This window comes from Lissotriton helveticus, chromosome 5_1, assembly GCF_964261635.1.
Source record: "Lissotriton helveticus chromosome 5_1, aLisHel1.1, whole genome shotgun sequence".
Lineage (NCBI taxonomy): Eukaryota > Metazoa > Chordata > Amphibia > Caudata > Salamandridae > Lissotriton > Lissotriton helveticus.
In genome coordinates, this window is record NC_136065.1 from 392,563,350 (window position 1) to 392,587,604 (window position 24,255).

The 24,255-nt window shown below is 46.0% G+C and overlaps 1 protein-coding gene across 3 annotated transcripts in view; it reads right to left on the reverse strand.

Moving 5' to 3' along the window:
- Nucleotides 1-24,255, reverse strand: part of LOC144753177 (mucin-5B-like) — a 404,695-nt gene that overhangs the window by 70,878 nt on the left and 309,562 nt on the right. For all 3 annotated transcript variants that reach the window (XM_078640943.1, XM_078640942.1, XM_078640944.1), the window contains 2 exons: nucleotides 16,862-17,036; nucleotides 6,426-6,529 (listed from right to left, as the gene is read on the reverse strand). In XM_078640943.1, coding sequence (XP_078497069.1) covers nucleotides 6,426-6,529; nucleotides 16,862-17,036 — 279 coding nt within the window. The remainder of the gene's footprint in view (nucleotides 1-6,425; nucleotides 6,530-16,861; nucleotides 17,037-24,255) is intronic.

The window sequence follows — 24,255 nt, forward strand, 5'->3', positions numbered from 1 at the left end:
CACAAGGTCTTTTTTCATTGTTTATGAGAGTCGTTGTTCGTGTAAGTCGTATCTAAGGATGCCATGGTTAACAGTCGTAGTTTAGGATTCGTTGTTCAGGTCCGTCGTTATTCAAACTTCGTTATTAAGGCTGTTTCCCACTAGTATGGGTACCCACAAATAAAGAGATGTGCAAATAACCACTTCTTCTAAACTCCATACCTTGTTCCCATTTTGAAAATACTAGGTTTCCTTGATACCCATTTTTCACTCTTTATATTTTACCAAATGAATTGCTGAATACCCAGTACACAATGAAAAACAATTCCAAGGTGCAGCTCGGTCATTGGCTCTGGGTACCTCGAGTTCTTGGCGAACCTTCAAGCCTTATATATCCCAGCAACCAGAAGGGTCCAGCAGACGTAACGTATATTGCTTTAGAAAATCTGCCATAGTTAGAAGTTAGAGTTGAAAATGTATGCACAAATGGCAGTAATTTCAACTCAATTTCAATCTTGTTTTATTCCAACTGTTACTTTCCATAGTAAACCCTTGAAGGAGGTGCACAAGTGACCCCATACTAAATTTAGAATTGTGTTTACTTTTCAGAAATGTATAGCTTTCCGGGATCCATCACTGGTTTCACACTCATTTATACCAATAACTGGAAGGAGGTTGAAAGCACAAGAAATAGGAAAAATGGGCAGATAGTGAATTTAGCACCACAAACTCTTTGTTTTTGCAGGGAAAAACCAACTGCTTTCTTCTGCAGCACTTTGTTTCCCATTTTACCCCCAAAAACTAAACTGAACTGGTTTTTGGCAAATTTTGGTAACCCTGGGTACCTTTAGAATCCCTAGAATGTTGAAAAAAAAGAAGCAAATTTGGCATGAATAGCTTATGTGATTTGATTTTGATTTGATTTGATTTAATTATTGGATTTATAAAGCGCTCGAATGCCCAGGGGCGTCTTGACGCTAAATGACTGTGTTGCCGCGGTAGGAAGAACCGTGCGGAGCCCGACCGTACTATGCTGAAAATGGCCAGGTCTTCAGATTCTTACGAAAAGACAACAGTGACGGGCTGTTTTTTAATTCTGCAGGTAACTTGTTCCAGGTTTTCGCTGTGTTCAGTAGGAAACCTCTCCCCGCCCATCTTAGTTGTTTAAATCTGGGAGTTATGAGAAGCTTAGCGGTACTTGACCGTAGAGTCCTCGAAGGCTGATACCGTAGTAAGTTTCTTTTTAGGAAGTGAGGACCTGATCCATGCAAAGTTTTGTAACCCAGGCAAGCTGCCTTAAATTGGATCCTTTTTTCTAAGGGGAGCCAGTGCAGACTTCTCATTTTATGGGCCACTGGTTCAAACCTAGGAATGTCCAGTACCAGCCTGGCTGCTGCATTCTGGAGCCGCTGTAATTTTAATAATAGCTGTTTTGCAGCCCTACATATAATGCATTTCCGTAATCTATTTTTGAAAGAACCAGCAAGGTTACCAGGGTTTTGCAGGTGTCCGGTGGGATATATGGCAGCAGTTTCCTAATCAGTTTTAGCGTGTACCATACCGATGAGGTAAGTTTGTTTATCTGCGCATTGAAAGAGAGTTTGGAATCAAATATTACCCCCAAGTTTCTTACGTTGTCCCCCAGTGATGGACATCTGCCGAGACTGTCTGGCCACCAGTTGCTTGACCAGATGTTAGTATCAGCTCCCAGTAGCAAGACCTCTGATTTATCGCCATTCTACTTTAGGCAATTTGCCTGCATCCATTCACCGACTTGGTCCATGCAATGCCTGAATCTATCCGCTGTCTCGGCAGTGTTGTTTGAAATTGCCACCACTATCTGGGTGTCATCAGCGTAGGAAACTGGGAGGAAGCCGCACTTTCAGATGATTTTGGCTAAAGGGGCAACATAAATGTTAAAGATGGAGGGGCTTAATGAAGACCCCTGGGGGACCCCCCAGGGCAGGCTGAATGGCTTTGATACAAATTTCTCAAGCTGGACCGAGAAGGATCTGTCACTAAGAAAAGAGGCCAGCAATGCAATCGCTGATGCGTGTAGGCCTATTTCCTCAAGCCTGGATAAGAGTATATCGTGGTTGACGGTGTTGAAGGCTGCCGACAAGTCTAACAATATGAGGGCAGCCTTTCCCCCCGCGTCCAGTATACTCCTAATTTCGCCCGCCGCCATGTCCAGAGCAGTCTCAGTTCCATGTCCCTCCCTGAACCCGTACTGAGAGTTATCTAAGACCTGGAAGTCCCTAACGAACCCAGCGAGTTGAGAGTTCAATAACTTTTCTAGGATCTTGGCTGGGAATGGAATTCTCGATATTGGCCAATAGTTGGCTGGGATAGGGGTGTCAAGATTAGGCTTCTTAAGGAGGGGGAGAACGGAGGCCGCTTTCCACGCCTTTGGGAAGCAGCTGGACTGTATTATGTTGGCGAAGAGCAGCTGAAGTTGATTGCTGAGCATCTCAGGGAACATATGCAGGACTTTGGGTCCCTGATTTAGTTGACAAAATCAGGCGACTAATCTGTTCTACAGACGGGACTGAGAACTTGAATTTTGGGGAACTTGAAACTAGCTTTCCCCGATTGGGCTGGATATTACCCCTTGCCTGTCGTGGTGCGGAGAAGTGAAAGATTCGTAGATGAGTCTCACTTTGTCAGTAAAAAACAACCCTAGATCGTTGCACAGATCCAAGCTATCTTCTATTTGTTTGGCGATGGGCTCAGTGAGTTTTTTTTACAGTGGCAAACAGTTCTTTACTCAATTTTTTTGCTTCATTGATTTTTTTTTACAAAAAAGGCCAATTTATCTTCAGCTATCATTTTTTTGTAGGTAGCTAATGATTTGCAGTAACTTTCTTTCTCCCTAACCTCATAGTTAGACCTCCATTTTCTTTCTGCCCACCTGCATGACTGTTTTTGTAATCTCAATTTCTCTGAGAACCAAGGCTCCAAGAAGTTTTTCCTCTTACGATTTTTGGTTTTAATGGGAGCTACTGAAAGCACCGCTGCTTTGATCCATTTATCGACTTGTTTGGAAGCTATATTATAGTCAGGATCTAAGCTTGATATAGTATCTCTAAGCAGTGCATGCAGTTTGGCTATATCAATCTTGTCCCATTCCTGGTATGAGAGTTGCTTCTCCCGCTGGCCCCTGACCGTTTTTGTGTGGTCAATGGTAAAGGTGATGTGAACCACTTTGTGATCAGACCAGGGAACCGGCATCACATCCCCGATTTTAATGTTAGGATTGGAGGAAAAAATCCCATCCAAGGTGTGGCCAGCGGAGTGGGTTCCTTGTTGAACTAATGGGTCATGCCACAGCTAGTCATGGTCTCTGTGATGAGAATCGTATTTTTGTCTTCGACTTTTCCAAGGTGGATGTTAAAATCCCCCAGAATGGTGATTATGCACGAAATACACCAAATAGCCAAAAAAAGGTTTGGCACAGGGGGAAAAGGCCTGTCAGCGGAAGGGTTAAAGAAGCGTTGCCTTAGAGGAAGCCACAAACTTGTCAAACTCTCGGGAAGTATGCTGTGCTAGAGGTATCTGGAATGGACGATAATACGTGGGATAGAATGCTACTCACCCGTTTTAGACTGGGTTTTGTGAGATGGCACTTGAGCTTTTCACTTCGTCAGTTTGACCCATCTAAAATATTGTTATGCCCCTGTGACGAAACTTTGCGCCAGAGTCTTTTGCACTTTATCTATTTTTGGCAATTTTATTAAAAGATTTTTAATATCGTTAATCCGAGCCAGGGGCATTAGAAAATTCTGGTCTGCTTTGGCTTATTTGGAACAGCTTGACTCCCCTTCCAATTATATAAATATTTCCTCTTTTTTAAAATGTGCTATTATTAAAAGGAAACTAATGCTCTTTTAATTGCAATAGACCTACATATTTTATATATGCATTCTTGCTTGTTTTTTCTTAACCGTTATTATGAATCATGTAATCTTTTTCAGTTGCCTTTGCGCTTTATTTTTTTTTGCAGATGCTGGAGAGGGGGCAGTTCTAAAAGTGGTTTGATATAGCCTCAATATACTGCCCCAATATGTTTTGACTCTTGAAGGCTTTCATTTCTGTATATGACTTTTCTTGAGTTTTATTTTAATAATCTACTTTTATGGTTACCTTGAGAACGAAAAAAAGTTTCTTGACTGACTGACTGACAGTGTTAATGTTGGAAGTTCTCATTTTAAACAGAGGTAAGCACTATCCCACTTCTGAAAAAAAACATAAGATGTAGCATACTTCTATGTTGATTTTTCCTTGCCTTTTCTTTGGTAATACGGATTTTGTTCTTTGTCATTCCTCAGACAACAGTTTCTCTGTCTAACTGATTGCTCTTTGGCTGATGGAGACTGGATCTTGGTTATTTTTTTTCCTCATCTGTATTTTCCTTGTCGTGTTTTTTTTTTTTGCACCAGCTACAGTGACTCTCTAGCGTCACGAAAGAGGGAGGGCTTGAAAATGGGGGAAGGGACGATTTATAGTGATTGTGCAACGGTGTTATATGCATTGGTAGTTCAACATAATGGTTTTCTGGATATTGTAGTTTTTTAATAGATTATTTTTTTTATCTTTCACTCTGGCTGCTATACAAATAACTGTTCCTCTCATACCCCATATAGGATAGTCATCGGTTCTGCTGGGGATACAGATTATCAGCAGAAGTGCATTCTGGATCAGGTAGCTGACTTGGGAAACCTGGCAGAGGGGGGGGATTATGAAGAATTAGCATGAACAAAGACTCCCATTGCACCGTATTGACTTTATACTGATTATTGTTCTTGTGTCCTTTCATTTTCCTTGGTGTCACTGCTATCGATTTGTCAGTTTCCCTACAACTTGAGAAGGTGAACCTATCTCTGTTCAGTCTAACATACTGGTAAGCAGTGATCTCTTAAGGGTGCAAGAAGATCCCTCTTCTAATCCACTCCTGTGGGTACAAATTCCCCCAAGCACCAGAAAAGAACAGCCAGGAGCTCTGCGTGGACAGGAAAGCCAGGCAGCAGCATCAGTAGGAGGAATGCTACGACAGGGATAGACAAAGAAATAGAGGGAGGCAGCTGCAGAGCCACACCATGGGAGAGAGATGGGACTGTTTGCTCCAAGTGCCAAACATATAGGGGCCAGATGTAGGTAGGCATTTACCAGTCGGTAACGGCCGAATTCGGCCGTTACCGACCGGTAAATGGAATTTGAGATGTAGGGGGCATATTTTTACAGAATCGGTAAATTTACCGATCGGTAAATTTACCGATTCTGTAAAATACCGAATCGGTATTTTTACTGATTCGGTAAATTTGATATGCAGGTGGGACTCTTCTGAGTCCCACAAGCCTTACCGAATCGGTATTTTACCATCAAATTCAATTTGATGGTAAAACACCGATTCCGGTGTGCATGCACATGTGTGCATGCACACCTGTGCCATAGGACAGGCAGACCTGCCCTTAGGGCAGGTATGCCTGCCACATGGCACCCGAACCTGTTTTGGGGGTGCTAGAGGGTGTCAAAGTGACACCCCCTGCACCCTTGTGAAATTCGGTATTTACATACATCTGGCCTATAATACATAAATAAAAGGACTACTTTTATCTCATCACTAATTTCAGCTAAATCTGCACTAAATAGGCATATCAGCAAACTGCTGCAGGCTCATCCAAAATATGAAGGTCAATAAGCCATTTCCTGAAGGGTGCACCCCTAAAAGTAGCTGAAGAGGTTGATCCAAAACCATTTTTTAATGCTATTTGTTGTGCTGACAGGAGGTCTTGCCAGACACCTTAATTGTATGTAGCAAAATCTAAAAAGTAAAAGCCAAAACCAGAAACAGGAGCTCCATACAGTCTCTTACAATCTCAATATTTTAACGTGTTAACTTCTGAAAGAGCAAAAGGTAATGTTTATGCAGAGAAGACAAAATGAGAGGTTAAGAAGCACCAATTCTATAGAATATGCTGTGTTTGGTAGACAGGGAATGATCAAAAAGTGAGCAAGAATTGAGGGTTTTGCAATAATAAAACCTGAAATACTTGTGAAACATGTTGCCATTAATAAGGGCACTATGTTGGATCTGGCATTGGACAAATAATAATAAATTTGCTCTTGACAAAATATCAAAGAGTTGAATTATTTTGGTGTAGTGGCCATGCACTGGGTTTAAATTTAGTGGTTGAAAATGATGGTCAAGTTTTCCCAGGTGACACACTGCATAATTGTGGGTGTATCACTTTTTTGTGTTCCGCTGCACATTCTAATCTCTAGAAGCTTCCTTTGGGAAGCGCCTAGAGCCTTAAAGCTAGATTCCTCAATTGAAACCTCCACCTTTTGGTATAAAGGGAGAGGAAAGATTGAAAGCCTTTGGTTAAACATAAGAAGAAGGCACATGTTAAAGGAATGCAAGATCTATAGGAGTAGATGTATTTTACCTGTGCAGTAATCCAGAGGGCACGTCAATCGAACCTTATAATCTTGACAGGACTTCCCATTCTGATCTTCATTAAGGCAAGCAAAGCCGTTGTCTGCATCGAACCTGCAAATACACATATGTACACATTCTAATATCAGTATATCTGTGATCTATTTGCTTTCAATATCCAGACGCACACAAAAATATCTATGTGAACATTTAGCGGCTCCCTGTCATCAAGACTTTTTCGGGAGCTTCATTGACATCTCTTATTTTATTGCACATTTTTTTTCTGGACCTCTCCCTTTTCATAAGGTAGCATAAAGCAAATCTTTTTTTCTGTTAACCAGCAGGTTAAAAAGCAATCTGACATCTTATTGGTTTGGTCATGGGTATCCACTTTTGCAAGCCTTCTTTTAACCTGATCTTCCAACCCTCTTCTGTTCCTTTGTACCATTCAACTCCACTTCAGCCTCTTCGAAGTGACTTTGGCAGAAGTCTTTACAAAAGTCAAGTAAATAAATGGATCCAATATGAAATGGAACTCTGGGCTTCGATATGTGTATTATCTTCTGCGTAGGAGCACTGTCAGCTTTTGTAGTTCCATCCACTCACACGCCTACCAGTTCCTAATGTGACTCAGAGGACTGTGTGCTCTGGCAGTTGCCTCAGAATGCCGCATGCCCTGGGCAGGTTATGGGAGCAGGATCTGGTGCTCCACCAGAACCTCACACCTGGCCAGCATGAGGGAAGGTCAAGAAGGGTCAGGACATCTGGGATCATGTTTATAGTGCAGCCCTGTTTTATACATGTCCAAAAATGAGCTACTTGACCTGAATAAAAGGTTAACGAAAGTGGTTAAACATCTTTAGATTTAGAGGGGACTGCTATCACTTAACAGTTTTCGCTGATTTTTGTCCAGCTTTCTAGATCACCCAGAGGTAAACTTTTAGGGCATTGCATGGCCTCCATGGTGTAGCTTATCCATTAATCCTGGAAGATGCTGCACCACTGAAGTATTGCTGGTCATAGCTGCTGATTTCCATGATAACCTCCAAGATTCCAAGACAGCAGTGTGACCAAACGGGATCTACCTGTGAAAACCTCCTGTTTTTTGCTTTCGGACCTTTGGTGTGGCATGGGATCCCAAATGAAGCGTCATCCACTGTAATGCTCTAGGTAAAATTTTTGAGCTGTAAACACCACTGCCTACAATTTAAAAAGAAGGTCAGCAGCTCTGGACAGTCAATGCAAGGGTATCTGAACAGGCTGTAGAGGTATGTGTGCACAATCAAGCACACATGCAAAATGAGTGACAAAGATTTTTGTCTGGTACAGTTAGCATTTTGACTGATGGATCTCAGACTAAGGGGTGGATTACGATGTCGTTCGGAAACCATTCGGACTGAAACGTTTTCGGAATGGTTTCAGACTGAACCGGATTCTGGGAGTCCTTCCAAACGATCACGATGGTTCTCAACACCGTTCGGCTGGACTCCCACTGACTTCAATGGGAGCCTGTGCTCCGACCGAATACACAGGCTCCCATTGAAGAAAGGGGTTGTTGGGGAAAATCGTGCACCCTGTGGGGGGCACCCCAAGGAGCTTGTCCCACTGTCCATGGTTGGAAAGATTACCCCCAGGGGCCCAATTCGGAGGCCCCCAGATGAATGGGGACCAGCTATTGGCCCCCAAAGTCAGATTCTGACAGCCTCTGAATTATTCGGTTAGTCTGAATGCCATTTGGAACCGAGTCGGACAGTCCGAATGGTTTCTGAACATCATAATCGGTCCTTTGGAAATTTTCCTCAGTCGGTCAGAAACAAGCCTTCGGTATCGGATTCAAACGAATCGAATGCTGTTCGGAGACTTTCTGAATGACATTGTAATCGACCCCTAAATTGTTATTATTTAATTTATGGAGACTGGAAGGGACTGCACCATTCTTCCTGTGTAAAGTGTATAAATGTATAATCCATACTAATATTATAAAGAGAGAGCCCAAACCTCTGAGGCGGGTAATCTCAGTAACCACAGCACCAATCACAACACCCAATACAGCGTTGGAAAGGGCAGTTGCAGCAGAAGGACATAGGCTATGCAGACGGCCACCATATACATTTTTTTAAAAATTATTTTTATTAACTTTTCAAGAAACAGTGGTGTTCATCACAATCATACAGTGCAAGACATACAATTGTACTGTAGGACACCATATACATTTAAAAGGTAAAAGAACCGTGCCAGCAAAGTAGTCCCTTGTGGGCGTGTCTGCGTTGTGCTGTGGGCGTGGGCTGGGGGCGTGACTAACGCTGGGGGCGTGTGGTACGGCCATCACATCGTGGGCTGTGGGCGTGTGCTGGGGGCGTGACGAACGCTGGGGGCGTGTGTCCGCCCTTCATGCCATGTGAGTCGTACATACAAGCGCCAATTACGTTGCTGCGCAGCATCAAGGGGCACGCTGGGGGCATGAGAAACACTGGGGGTGTGTGCTACGTTCCGCCCTTCATGCCATGTGGGTCGTACATCAGTCAGTCAAAAACACTTTATTTGATTTGTTAAAATCATAAAAGGCATAAAAGATTTACATACATACATAAAAACGGATAATTCATATATTTACAAGCTCAGTACAAGGACCTTATAAACAGATACACTGCAGTTAGTCAAGTTAGAATCAACGTAGATAATACAGTTAGTTAAAGTAATACATTAGGGGGCACGTTATTTACTTTAGTTCTAATAGCCGCCACTAAAAAACTGGCCACACAAAATATGATGCGGGTGCTACTCAACAACTGGAGATAGGTTAGTGCGGGCCTGACTTGAATAAAGCCGGCCTATCTCAGGATTAGTAACAAATGTTTTTTTCTTATGGCCGAATAAAACCCGCAAAACATGATAAAATGCATAGTATCTTGTTGGGAAAATGTATCACAGTTACAAGGTGGACCCCCTTCTGGTTTGGTCCATGATTGGTAGCTACCCAGGGAAAGATGAATCAGGTTGAATCTAAATTTGGTCAATAAAAATCTATGAAAAGGTTTGGCTACGATTTTAAGATATGGCTCGAGTGAGGGGGAAATTGATAGCATATAGTGCAATCTGACTGTAGGTTTCAACAGTTCCTGCTCCTCACGAGCCAATCTAGCCCTATCTATAAAGTGCTTCTTAATCCAATTAATGTCCTCCCTCCTAATGCTAGATGGTGACAGAAAGAGTTCCGGGCGTCCTAGCTGTGTGAAGGCATTTCTCAGATATTCCAGCCAGGGTATTTTTTTTACGTGATCCAATGCCATGACATCAGTCAAGATAGCGTGGTTCAGAGTTAATTCTTGATTGAGCCATGTTTTTGCCCAGAATGTTAATGGGGCCAATTTCAACCTGTCTGTAACGTAGTCTTGGCCCACCTCAGAGTGGATCGAAAAGGTAGGGGTGGACTGGGGAACAGACAAAAGGTATCTCAAAAACCATTTTCCACTCTTTGGATCTTTTCGTGAGATACATAGCCCCTTAATGGTGAGCCATATGTGGCAATTGGAATGCATTTGGTGATATAAACTTTTAAGAGGGCCTCCATGGGCCTCGCCCCTAGCCTTTTTGAGAATCCCATAAGGGCTGACGTGGATCTAGCCACGGATATGCTCTTGGCCTTGATTTGAGGGGCCCACGACCCCTTCTCATCAAAGAGAACCCCTAAGTAAGGGAAAACGGCAACCCTGGAGACCACCTCACCCTTACACACAAAGGTTTGGATTTGCACTTATTTCTATGGTGGCCAACCACCATTGAGTGGGATTTTTTGGTATTTATCTTTAGATCCAGCCGGTCCATAAAGGCCCCGAATAGGTCCAACAGTCTCTGGAGTCCGATGCCAGTGCGGGCTAATAAAACTGCATCGTCCGCGTATAAGAGAGCCGGTATTGTTGCATCTCCTACACGCGGAACGTCCACCCCCGCTGCCTCTAAATAATTTCCCAAACCATTAATATAAATGGTGAAGAGAAGGAGGGCCAGAATGCAGCTCTGACGCACTCCTTTCTCTCATTTAAAACGACTTGTGCACCTGCCCTCCCTGGTGACCCTAACCGTAGCAAACAGTTCCTGGTGAAGGGACGCCATGAAGTTTACAAGTGACGGGTCAATCCCGATCTCCAGTAGGATTGTCCACAACTTAGCCCTATTTACTAAATCGAAAGCAGAGGAGAGGTCCATAAAGGCCAGAAATAACGACCCCTCCTTAGCTACCGTATATTTAGAAATTAAAAGATACAAGTTTGAACATTGATCCAGGGTGCCTCTCTTCTCTCTAAACCCATATTGTATGTTTGAAAGACCCCTACTTCTCTCTATACTGTCCCTTAGCTTAAACAATAAGACTCTGCCTAGTAGCTTAATCGCAGAGTCTAGGAGGGAGATGGGTCTATAGCACGCCGGATCATCTCGCTGCCCCCTTTTAAAGATCGGAACAATGATTGAGGTGGCCCAGGTGGTAGGGAAAGTATTACCATTAGCAGCGCAAAAGACGTTTGTTAACACCTTTGCCCAAAGTTTCGGTGAGTGTCTGTAAAGGTCTGCCGGTACGCCGTCTGGCCCCGGCGCCTTATTTTTCGAGGTCTCTAAAATTGCTCTCTCCACTTCGTCGTAATTGAAAAGTAGAAGAGCAGACTCGGGGGCCACCGGTGGACAACATTGGGCGCCAGAATCTGAGTCACCATAAACTTCTTTAAAATGTAGGAGCCACTTATCATCAGGGATAACACAGTCCATGACCATGTTGTCTGAGTCTGAGAAAAAGGGCTGATTAATTGTGGACCAGAACTGACTGCTGTCGCGCAGTACGTCTAATGAAAATAGTTTTTCCCATGCTGCCTTTTTTACGTCGTTTTTCCTACCACTAATTGTTAACTTATACACCTTCCTCAAATTGGCAATAACTGCCTTATCTATCGGGCAAGATTCTAGTGCTTGTTTTAGTGCCCTGTGGGCTCTTGAGCAGTTAGGGTCAAACCATCTATAGGGCTTGTTACCTCCCTGACCTGCTTTAGTCGTCAAATCGTTTGAGATGTGTACGCATATTAACTCAAAGGCCCCCATGATTTCTTGGTTGGTAGCTTTTTGGTCCTGACAGATCGCCATGTTACCCTCAATTTTGGGGAATAATTTTGCGGTGAAATTTTCGGGAACCACCTTTGCCCACTTAAGCCTTCTCCCTTGGTCCGTGGGAAGTAGGGGAGACCCCAATTGAGAGGTGGAGGACTTAAAACCCATGGGGTCGCCCCAGTACAACTCAAGCAACACCGGGTAGTGGTCACTATATATCGAAACAGTTACTTTATAGGTCACAACTCTATGTACGAGACCGGGGGTCAAAAAAATATAATCTATTACGGAACCAAGGTCAGTACCCTTATAGGTAATTGTTCTTGCCCCCCCCCCTCGGTATTAATCGGTTCAAATATATTAAAATTGGCCAGCAACTCTTCGAGGGCCTCTCCTGACTTCGTATGCTCGAAATGAGGTGTCATCGAGCCTGTTGGCCCCTCATGCTCTCCTGTGTAGCATAGGTCGCTACAGGGGTGAATATTAAAATCGCCCATTAAGATGAGCTCGAAATTAGTGTGATTATTTTGACTGAGGTTGGATAAAACGTTTTCCAAGGAGACAATGTGTTCATTACCATCGTCCCTTTCCCAGGAATTATAAAAGTTAATTAAGATAATTTTGCGGGTAGGGGAAACTACCCATTCCACAATTAAGAGATTTGGTGAACCGGCCTTAACCAAGTTTAGTGTCCCCATGAGTTTTAACGAAAAGAGGGAGATGAGGCCACCCTTTGCTCTGCCCGCAGTGCTTGGGATGGCCGGGACGGCGAAGCTGGTAAAGCCATCCAGCCAAAAGCTAGGGGAAGGGTCCTAAGATTCCTGAATGGCTATAATATCATGGCTGGCGACATAATCAACCCAAGCTGTGTCTGCCCTTTTTGCTCTGATGCCAGCTATATTCCAACTGATTATTTTACAGGCCGCTGTCACATCAGGGTTAAGAACCCCGTGCGTGACAAGCGGCGTCGAGACTGGCTGTCAATCATTTTCCTCTATGTCTGAAAGAGGGGAAAATCGGTTGTTCAGAACCGGCCCGACCCCCTCAACGGATGCATGAACTATCTGAGGGTGAGATGCCATCGGGACGACTTGGCCCCCCTTTGAGGGATACGGGCATGAATTCCCACCTGATCTTACACCTCCTGATACTGAACTCCAGCCCCTCCCTACCATGGCTGGACGGCGTGCCCCATAGTGTGTATCTGGGGGCGGGTAGAAAAAACCCAAGGGAACCGGTCTCATTTGGCCTGTTTCTGAAATCTCTGAGCCATCCCAGAAGAATCTGTTAGCCAAATCAGAGCTGTCGAAATTTACTATGACACAGTCCCCCTCTATGATCTTTGTGCAATTTCCAATCCAACCCACCCTTCTCGCCATAATAATCCTGTTAGAAATGTTCGTCCCACCACTACAAGAGTCAGCACACCATAGTCTAGCCTTGTTTATTAGGTCAGACACAGGTGCAGACTCTCCCTCTTTAAGTGGAGCAACTCCAATGAATGTGGCAACTAAGGGGGCGGCCTCCGGGGGCAGGCCTAATTTTACTTGGCAGCCCCTTACCCGCGTGCTGGTAACTGGACATCGTAATTGTGCAAAGCTACCTAGGGGGCCTAGATTTGGATGAATAACATCTGAACTAGTAGGAGCTGTGTGGGAATCCCGGATCCTGGCATTATCTAGGGCCTCCCCATTACTGGTCAGCATAGGTCCAGGGGGTCTAACTACTTAATTTGCTCTTTTACCTAAAGGAGCCACGCCCACCTTGTTGGGGTTCCTGATCTAGGGCATGTTTATTGACAAAAGTATCGATAAGGGCGCATTTCTTTAATAGGCCAGCGAGGCAAGTGTTCAAAGTTTCCACAATGTCTTTAGCTATACCCAGTAACAGAGGCTCAATGCGGGCAACAAACGAGGCCTCTAAATGTTCGCCAAGATTATCATTAGTCACAGGTGCTATGTTTGGAACGCCTTCTGCTTTTTTTCTCCTTTTTGTGTTCATCTTTGGCCTGTGCCGGTCACCTGGGTACGCTGTGACGCAGGCAGAGCTGAGGAATTGCCAGGGGAGTGACAAGCAGTAGGTGCAACAATAGAATTGGAATTTAACACAACCACCTCAGGCTCTAATGGAATGTGAGGTGCCTGGACAGTGTCAGTAGCGTGTGTTCGGTTTGTAAGGGGAAAGGATGCTAAGCCCAGCTCCTGTTCGGCATTTGCAATTTCCTTGGTGAGGGCCCCCACAGCTGATGAGAGGTAGGAAATGATTGTCTCCGAATGTCTCGGCACTTTGGCCTTCTTCACCCCCTCCTCTGCATTTGTTGCTTTCTTACGCTTACCCATGGGTATTTGTCAGAGGGCTGGCCCAGCCCTGCCTCCTCCTGCCCCGGACGGCCACAGACAGCCCGCCCTTTGCCCGGGCCTACCCCGGCGGCCGTCCGCTAGCGTCCCGCGAGGCGGGAGACGTTCCGCGATCTTATGGCGCCAGCAGGCGCAGCGGGAGCATCACGGGTGTGTCGGGGCAGAACGGGGATGTGGTCCCGGAGCCCCTTCAGCCGTTTCCCTCACAGCAGGATTCGCGATTTGTAATGGCCGTTTCCCTCACGGCTGACTGCTGGATGAAGGCTGGATGTGGCAATGGGCTCCCCGCCTCTCTGTCATATCAAATGAGCAAATTCTAGCCGAATCCAAAGTTTTTAGCTTAGAAGTACATATTTAGCCAGTATTTAGCCAGCAGAGGAGAGAAGGTTCCTCGGTTATCAGCCTGCAGAGCCCCTCTATGCCACGCCTGTTGCGAGTGTTGTTGGCAGTAATGTAACAACGTAGCAAACATGTGGCTAGTATAGCAAAAATAACCTGAAGAGCCTGGAGAGTCCCCAATGCCGTGCCTGTTGCAAGTGTTGCTGGCAGCAATGTAACAATTGTAGCAAAATGTGGCGAGAAGGGGAGTCAGTCTCCGCACTGCCTCGCACAGCTTCCTTGCCACGCGGTCCCACTCAGCCTCGCTCTCTCACCACGCCCGCTGCCGGAGCTGCTGGAGCCTGGAGACTTCTGCCGCTCCAACTTCCACATCTACCGCACCGCCTTCTTTGTGTTCCAGTTCTGATTTCAGGCAGATCCACGATCTCTCTGCCTCCGCTCCGTCTCTGTGTGCTCCACGTTGCTCGCGGTTCTCACGGCTCTCGCGGCTCCTCTTCCTGCCTCAGCTGCCCGCTTCAAAACGCCAGCTTCAGCCGCTTCAGCTGCCGATAGACCTCAGAGCCTCCAGGGTAACGATGGGTGTTCAGCGGTAAGGAATGTCCTTTTTTTACTGAGTTACTGGTTTACTGGTAACGCTATTCAAAGCATCGCCGTGTCAGTGGAGGAGAGGATCTCCTGCTGCTACTCCCCCGTGGCAGCTTCAGTCCGCCATCTTGCTCCCTTGTGCGTAGAGTCATTCAAGAGCGTAGCTTCCATTGGTGCAGCAGGTGCTGTTGCATGTGGGTCGTACATTAATCAGAAGATCGTCTGCTGTGGCCGTGTGCTGGGGGCATGACAAACGCGTTCAGCTGGAGGCCTGGTAAGTAACATTACTGCATCCTCTCCTGCGCACTGTTACTGAACTCTCTCATTCAACGAAATTAGACGCGCCTGCTACCATCAACCAGGGCTCTAGCCGGGCTCAGGCGGCGGATAAGTACACTAATTACACGCGCCTGATAACATCAACCAGGGCTGCAGCTGGGCCTCAAGTGGGGGAACACGCGCCTGCTAACATCAAACAGGCCTGCATCTGGGCCTCAAGCGGGGGAACACGCAAATGAGCGTGTCTGCGGGGACAATTACTGCAGCCTCTCCTACTCGCTGTCACTGAACTCTCTCATTAAACGGACTTACCCGTGGCTGATAACTCTCTCATTCAACTACATTACACGTGCCTGCTAACATCAACCAGGGCTGTAGCCGGGCTCAGGCGGCGGATCACTACACCAATTACACGCGCCTGCTAACATCAACCAGGGCTTCTCCGCCCCTATTCTAATTAAACAAAAAATGTTGTCTACCGCGAGATTTTAAAATAAATTGCCCTTGCCAAATACACACATTACACACATTCTATTTCATACCCGGACAACGTCGGGACGGGCTGCAAGTGTATATATATATATATGGCCGATAGCTGCTGAATAGAAAATAAAGAACTATTGCATTTCAATTGGCAGCCGTGTTCCTATCTCAGCGTGGGTGATGGAAAAGTGAGACCGGAGAAAAGACGGCATATTTACACACACACATATATATATGTATTTTTTTTTATTGGGGCCATAATTAAAACATGAGGTATTTTTAAACATAACTGGATTGCTTAACATGCTTTATAGTTTGAAATTCTCTCAGAGCCAGCCCTTAATAAGATTCATCTGCTGCCTAGACGAGCAAGTTAATAGCTCTGCTGCACCAGCTGGCAAATTACAGGTTCCATTAAACAATATGCCCATTCAGGGAGGATTAGGAATCTCCAGTTAGAGGAAGAGGATGGGGCTTAAAACTCCATAGCTGTCCTCATGTAACTGCTTTCTAATCCTTGTGTGGGAATAAACAAATACAACTAGCTGCACTGCTGCACATACTCTTCATTCCTTTGGGATATTGTTTCTTGTGATGTTAAGCAACTAATTATTCATGTGAAATGTAACAATCTGATATATACTGAGCCAGTATCTTCCATTCCATGAGAATAAGATTGTGATGGTTTGCAGCACAAAGGGGTGGTTTACATGTGAAATAAAACAGGCAAAAGCAAGCTGTCCTGGTAAAACAAAGGGAGGATGTGATGGCAAGAGTGTGAAGGTCAAAGCCTGCATGGAGTTAAAGGGGAATGAGGAAAGGAAGCTGGCTGTTGTGGTATGCTCTGTTGTTAATGTTAAAGACTGAAAGATGGATCTATGGAAACATGGCTGGGAGGGTTGGTGAATAATTTTATAGTTTATAGGAATGATCTGTTATACTTCTAGAGTGCTGAAAAAAGGAATGAGGAGTGGTTTTATTTGCAATTGGCTATTTGAGAATCAGGATTATTAATGCTGCTTTTGAGCCGAGGGGATTGTTCTCATCAAGGGATGGCCTTGGTGCAATATTTTCCTTCCGAAATATGAACAAACACTGACAATGTTATTTTTCGGATTATATCGACATTGAACAAGAAAAAACTGGTTGTTATTTTTAATATTATTGCCTAGTATTTCAGTACAATGAGTGTATGTCTTCATTTTGATCACTGCCTAAATTATATCACTATAATCTGCTAAGTGAGCTAAACTCCTGGTCTTAAGCCTTTTTTCTACATCTGCTATGTGGTGATGGAAGGTATTCTTACAGTTTGATCACATCCCCTGTACTGGTGACTGACTGTCCAGAGGCTGTTTCCACCTGGATGGCAATAGGTTCCTTGCACATGTCGGTTAGAAATTTCTGCCGAAGAAGGCACAACAGTTCATATTCTCCCCTGTTATCTCTTGTTGTATACGCATTTAGCCACTTTGTCTGGCACTCTAGAAAGGAAGCAAAAGACAGAGTGAGCAGTTCCATAATGACTAGGTCAGTTCTTCGTCTTTTTGTTTTGCAATAATTTATCTTGAATTCTCATAGTAGTGCTTTGTGCAATAGCAATAAACATAACACATAACATAACATAGCACATGTGCAGCCTTCTTCAGCTAACAAAAATTTAACCATACATAATCTAGTAAGGACATGGAGTGACAGCTGCTCCTGATGGGTAGCAGAAACACAATTAATTGGTCCTGAAGTTGATTAAAGTTAGATAGAGATAATGTGCCCCCTAAAGTAAACAGGTGATGTCTTCTGAAACTTTAAACAACAATTAAACATATTACTTAAAGCTAAGGAAAATATCTGCAGTGGAGACTGATATTATTAGGCCAAATACATTTTGTAGTACTCGTTGACTGGGACCAGAGTTATTTTCATAAATCTTGCAGCACAATGGAGACAATATAAGCATTGTCTGAAGTCCAAATGTGTTGAATTTGTATTGGGCAACATACTCAATACAGTTGCAGGTCCTCTACTGATGGACTGCACCCAACCATCAAAATAAGTGTCAACCTTTTAAAGGCAGCTTGATGCAGACACTTTACAAATATCAACTAGCAGCATCGAACTCTAATGTGACGGGGCAGCGAGTCACTGTCACTACTGTTCTCACAAACTCCCCAGACTTGGCACACATTAATAAGGAGAATTGTATTTGAAAAGACAGGTCAAGTGTTCTCCTATGGGTATTTATTACCTTTTCTTTTTTGCGGAGGTTGCTTACTCGAGGTATTGGACCTTATCTGCCTCAAAATGTAACTAGTTTAAGGTATCTGAGTACATCCTCTTCCTTATTCAATGTTGATACATGAAGAACACTTCAACGTCTCACTTTATGATTTTCTGTTTTCTTTTTATTCATGATTTTCATCATTTTTTCAAGATGTTACAGTATTCAGTATGTGACTCACGACAGCCGACACGTGTTTAGCCCTTACATGGTCATCAGGACCAGGGCTTCCTCAGGGTTGGTTGGGGTCTGATGAGCAGCTTCCTTCTCTGTAGTATTCCGGTTCGTAAATGGTAACCATGTCGGCTGTCGTAAGTCACATACTGAATACTGTAACATCTTGAAAAAAATTATGAAAATCATGAATAAAACGAAAACAGAAAATCATAAAATGAGACGTTGAAGTCAGTTGTGACACGACTTCTAACGCCAGAAGTGCAAAGCCATGAAAGACATTGACTACTGGCACGCCACAACTAAAGCCCTGTAAGGGAGTCCCTGTCCCTAGAAGTCAGTTCGCAGAGCGGGGAGGATGGGTGGGGCAGTAATCTACAATTTACCTATGTCTCTTACAGATACATTGTTACGGAAGGTAAGTAACTTTATCATCTGAAAGAGACAGTTAGTTGTAGATTCCTTACCTTAGAATAGATACCCCAGTAATACCATCCCCAGAGGAGGATGTGCAAACCAGGATCACACCAGAAAGTCTTCGAGGACCGAACTGACAAAATAGCCGTCCCTCCGGAATTGGCTGTCCAGGCAGTAATGTCTAGTAAACTGTGCAGAGATGACCACATTGCTACATGGCAGATATCAAGGAGTTGGACTCCACGTGCCAATGCAGGAGTTGCTGCCCTAGCCCTAGTAGAATGAGCACGCATCCCCACTGGCGGATCATTTTTCGCTAAAGCATAGAAGATTTGTATGCATAGAACAACCAGAGTGATGGTACGTTTTTGAACAGCCTAGCCTTTTTTGACACCTACAAATCCAACGAAGAGTTTATCATCCACCTGGAAATCTTTGGTGCGGTCAGGATAGAATGACAGCACACATTTAGGGTCCATACAGTGGAGTCTCTCCACCTTAGAAAGGTGCGGAGGTGGGAAAAAGGTGAGCAGAGTGATTGATTGTCTTACATGAAATGATGTAACCACTTTACGTAAGGAACGAAGACCTTGCCCTAAGCACCACCTTGTCTGGATGCACAGAGAAGAAAGGGTGCTTGCAAGATAGAACCTGAAGCTCACTCACCCTGCGAGCAGAGGTGATGGCAAGAAGGAAAGCAGTTTTCAGAGTGAGGAGCCTGAGAGGACAGGTGTGAAGAGGCTTGAAAGGAGCACACATAAGATATGTTAGAACAAGTTTCAAGTCCCATTGGGGCATTATGAAGGTAGATGGAGGAAAAAGATGAGTAATGCCCTTAAAGAATCTATTTACAATAGTGGACATGAATAAGGATGGCTGATCTGGCAGCCGAAGAAAAGCAGAGAAATAGCAGCAAGATAGCCTTTGAGTGTGCCCAGAGCAGAGCTCTGCTGGGCCAAATAAAGTGTGTACAAGAGGACTTCTGAAAGGGGGACAGAAAGGGGATCCACAGCTCTCACTGTGCACCATGTCACAAACTTGTTCCATCTACCGGAGTATACCGATTTAGTGGAGGGACACCTGGCTGCCAAGATGACATTACAGACTTCGGGCGGAAGGTCAAAAGCTGTCAACTGCCGCTGCTCAATCTCCACGCAAGGAGGTGGAGGCTAGACAGGTTTGAGTTAAGAACCGTTCCCTGGAGCTGGGACAGAAGATCCTTGCAAAGGGGCAGTCTGATTGGAGGATCGATGGCCATGCTCAGAAGCTGTGGGTCCAGACTCTTCGTACCCAGTCCGGAGCCACAAGTAAAACTTGGACCCGATCACGCTTGATCTTCTTGAGCACCCGGGGCAGAAGTGGTACAGGCAGAGAGGCATACTGAAGGCTGCTGTTCCAAACACACAGAAATGCGTCGCAAAGCAAGTGCCCCCTTGGAGACTCCAACGCGCAGTGCTTCTGACATTGTGCGTTCTCTTACGGTGGTGAACAGATCTAAGCAAGACTCTCCCCACCGCTGTAAGATCCCTTACACTACCTCTGAGTAAGGACGCCATTCGTGATCAAACAAGCAACAACGGCTGAGTCTGCCCGCCCTAGCGTTCAGAGAGCCTGCCAGGTGTTGAACCACCCCGCTCTTGCCCTGATGTTCCAGCTATGTCTAGAGGTGAAGAGCCTCTTGACATACGGTCCTCGATCCCACCTGCCTTATTTGTTGCAGTACCACATGGTGGTGGTGTTGTCTGTGAACACCTACACCACTTTCCCTTTGAGAGAGGGAAGGAATGCTTTCAGCGCCAGTCGAATCGTCAGAAGCTCCAGCAGGTTGATATTAAGCCAGGAGACCAGATGCCTCTGATCTCTGCCTTTCCCAGATGGCCGCCCCATCCCAGGAGTGATGCATCTGTCACCACTGTTAGATCTGATTGGGGAAAGGAGAGGGATCTGCCTCTGACCCAAGCTTGGTTTGTTAGCCACCACTGCAGTTGTTGTGCAGTTGCCTTGGAGATCCGAACGTAGTCGGAAAGATTCCCCTGATGCTGCACTCACTCGAACTTCAGGTCCCACTGCAGAGCCCGCAAATGCCATCTGGCATGATCCACCAGCAGGATGCAGGAGGCCATGAGGCCCAGCAGCCTCAGGGCCATTCTCACCGAAATTCAGAATAGAGGGTGAAACATCGGAAACATGGCCCAGATATCCAGAAACGCTGCTTGGGAGGATAGGCCCGAAACTGCACTGTGTCCAGAACAGCTATGATGAAAGGGAGCATCGGAGAGGGAGTCAGGTGTGACTTCGGCACATTTATAGTGAACCCCAGAAAGTGCAGGAGGTCCTCCAAAGTCTAGGGGTGGGAGACGACAGCCTGTGGCAAGCTCACCTTCAACAGCCAGATGTTGAGATAGGGGAACTGGACCCCTGATCTGCACAGATGAGCTTTGACCACTGCCATCACTTTCATGAACATCAGAGGGGCACTAGTAAGGCCAAAGGGGAGCACTGTGAACCAATAATGACATCTGTGGGCTGGCAGGCCAGGAATATGAAAATAGGCACCCTGCAAATTCAACACAGCCATCCAGTCTCCGTGGTCGAGGACAGACAGGATCTGAGTCAATGTGAGCATTTTGAACTTCTTCTTCCGGAGGAAGCGGTTGAGGGCTCTGAGGTCTGGAATAGGACCCAGGCCTTTGTCCTTCTTGGGCACCAGAAAGTAGCAGGAATAGCAGCCACAACCTACTTCTGGTGCAGTGACCCTCTCTATAGCTCCCTTGGCCAAGAGAGCTGAGACTTCCTGGAAGAGATGTACCAAATGATCCTCCAACATGCGATCGAAAGATGGTGGCATGGAAGGAGGGGTTGTCTCAAAGGGTAGGGAGTAGCCCCTTCGGCTGATTTGCAAAACCCACCTGTCCAATGTAATGGATTGCCAGTGGGGGAGGTGATGGCAAATCCTGCCTCTCACTGGACATTGATGGGCTTGAAACGTCGGACGAGGTAAGTTTGCAGACTGCGGTGGGGGGAAAAGGGTGGACTGGCCCGCCCACTGGCTTCCAGACCCGCGTGGTCACTGGGTCTCACGTCCTCAGCCACATAGAGGTTGGGCAGTCTGCATGAACCAGTGGCTCGTTTTGGCAGGACGTGGTTAGACACCCCTTCTGTAGCCACGAAAGGGACAAAAAGCAGACTGGAATGGGCGAGAAGGTGCTTTGAGGCCCAAATATCTGGCCATAGCCCAGGACTCTTTAAAGCACTCCAGGGTTGAGTCAGCTTCACCGCCAAAAAGACAACAGCCATCAAAGGGCATGTCCATCAAAGTTGACTGGTCATTCCCCGAAAAGCCGGATCTCCTCAACCGGGCGTAGCTCCGAAGGGCTACCAATGTGGCAATTGTGCTGGCCAGTGAGTCGGTGGTCTCGAGTCCACAACTTGTGAATTATGCTATGTCTCCCCCATCCGTCACTGCCTGGGAGAGAACAGCCTGGGCCTCCTCAGGCATTAAGGCAGCACCTGTGCAAATGTATGCCAGATGGTATGGGTGTATTGGCCCAAGAGGCACACAGTATTCAGGAACCACAGTGCCAAGCTGGAGGAAGAGACCATGTGCTTCCCAAGATGGCACAACTTCTTGGAATCCCTATCTGGAAGGGCAGAAGGGAATGCATACTTTAAAGAAGAGGCTTGGACCACCAATCTCTTGGGGGGAGGGTGTTGGATGAGGAAACCTGGGCCACCCTGGGCCAGGCAGTGGTGGCGGGCAATCCTCCTCTCCACAGGAGCCCCTGTGCTGGGCTTGGACCAGGTGTCCAGGAGGACGTCAGTGAGGGCTTCATAAAATGGCAATAGGGGTTCAGAAGTCACCGCTGCAGGCTGAAGCACCTCTGTCAGGAGGTTAGTCCTGACTGCCACTTAAGGGAGCTCAAGGCCCAAGACCTTGGCCGCCTCTCGCATCACCACAGCATCGGACGCTCCCTCCTCTGTAACCACGGTAAGGGGAGAAAGCAAGCCAATGTCAGGAGAAGTGTCAAGACCAATGGCATCACAAAGGTCCTCTCGCCAGTCCGGTTCTTCAAGATGACCTGTTAAAGGATCCAGCAACCCCTCCCAGTCCTCATCACCACCCTCTGGTCGGTAGGGAACACCAGGGATGAGCAGGGGAACAAAAGTACCCTCCAGCGTCGGTTCCGAGGTTGGCCGGCATCGGACTGTGTCCAAATCGGGGTTGAAGAAGGCCCTCCCGCACTGGGGCAAGACTGGCATCAAAGGCCCAGGACCCCCGACCTGCTCAGCGGGGCCCGAAGGTGCGCCAGCGTAGTCGGGCTGCTCAATGATGAGGTGTAAGGCCTTATAAAATTGGCGGAGTTGGGCAGGGGACGCTCTGGCTCCCGGAAATGGGGGGAGGTGCACAGTTGTCCCTGAATCAGGCACCGGAAACAGAGTCTTTGAGTGACTATGCTCGAAGTTCCATGTCGCGTCACGCCTTCTTTTTATGTTTGGACTTACCCAAAGTCCTCGACGACTTTGAGTGCGACAAGAAGTGGGGGCTTCGCGAACGGCCTCTAGACCTTCCTCTCGAACGAGACCTTGAATGACGCGGAGCCGACCGCCGGTAAACAACCTTTACAACGCAACTTATACATCGCGGAACCTTTACAACGCAACCATTACAACGCAAACTATTACAACGCATTGCTCTGGGGGGCGCTCTAGGATAGGGAATAGGTTAATTTACTATCCAATAACCTTCCCTAGTGTCCACGGGGAAAGGAGTTGGAATAGTAAATTAAACTATTCACTATCCAGCACTCCAAAGCACTATGCGTTGTAATGGACTGCGTTGTAATACTTGCGTTGTAAAGGCATGCGATGTAAAAGCATGCGTTGTAATGTCATACATCCCCGACCGCCAGACCTCCAGTAACTTTTAGGACCACTCCCCTAGAGCTGTCGGATTCATGGCCTGGCAGTCAGAGCACGACTTCGGGTCGTTTTCCCGCTCCAGACACCACAGGCACACGAGGTGCGGGTCCGTCATAGACATAATTTTGTGACAGGCGTTGCAGGGCTTGAAACTGGTCTGTTGTTGGGACATCCCTTGCACACCAGGAGTCGAAGACTCGAAAAAGATTTAGACAAAACGTCAAAAAAAGCTAGCCAAAAAACGGCAAAGGGGTAGCTTCCCCCGATCTGTGACAGGCTGGCGCGGAAAATGAAAGTACAGATGTCCGTGTGCGGGGGCGGCGTCTAAGTAGGCACTGCAACGTCATCCCGGCGACTACGACGACCGACGCGAATTCGACCGACACCAACTACTGACACGCAGGGGTATTGCTAAGAAAAATCTCTGGGTTCCAGCCTGACAACTGGGGGAAATTCAAAGGTAAGGAATCTAAAACTAATTGTCTCTTTCAGGTACCATTTTCTATTCAATGAATCTACCTTATAGAATAATTTACCAAATGGATCCCTTTCTTCACTTTCTCAAGTGAAAACATAATTTCTCCCTCCCAAAGATCATGAGTATCAGCCTCAACATATTTAACCCTATAGAGACTACACAAATTAATTCGGGCAGATGATAAGTTGCATAACACAGTTTACTATCAGAAAAATGTGCAGTTGAAGGTTAATTGACTAAGTACACTACCTCTCAGTTTGCCATTTTCTTGATGTCTGTCATTATTCTATTTTCTCACATTACTTCTCAACTAGTTTTACATCCGATTCACGAGAGTACAAAACACCAGTTTTACCTAAATCCTTTTAATGTGTTATCATGACTCCCTAATTAAGTTCTCAAGGGGACAGCTTCCTTCCTTTGACAATAAAGCAAA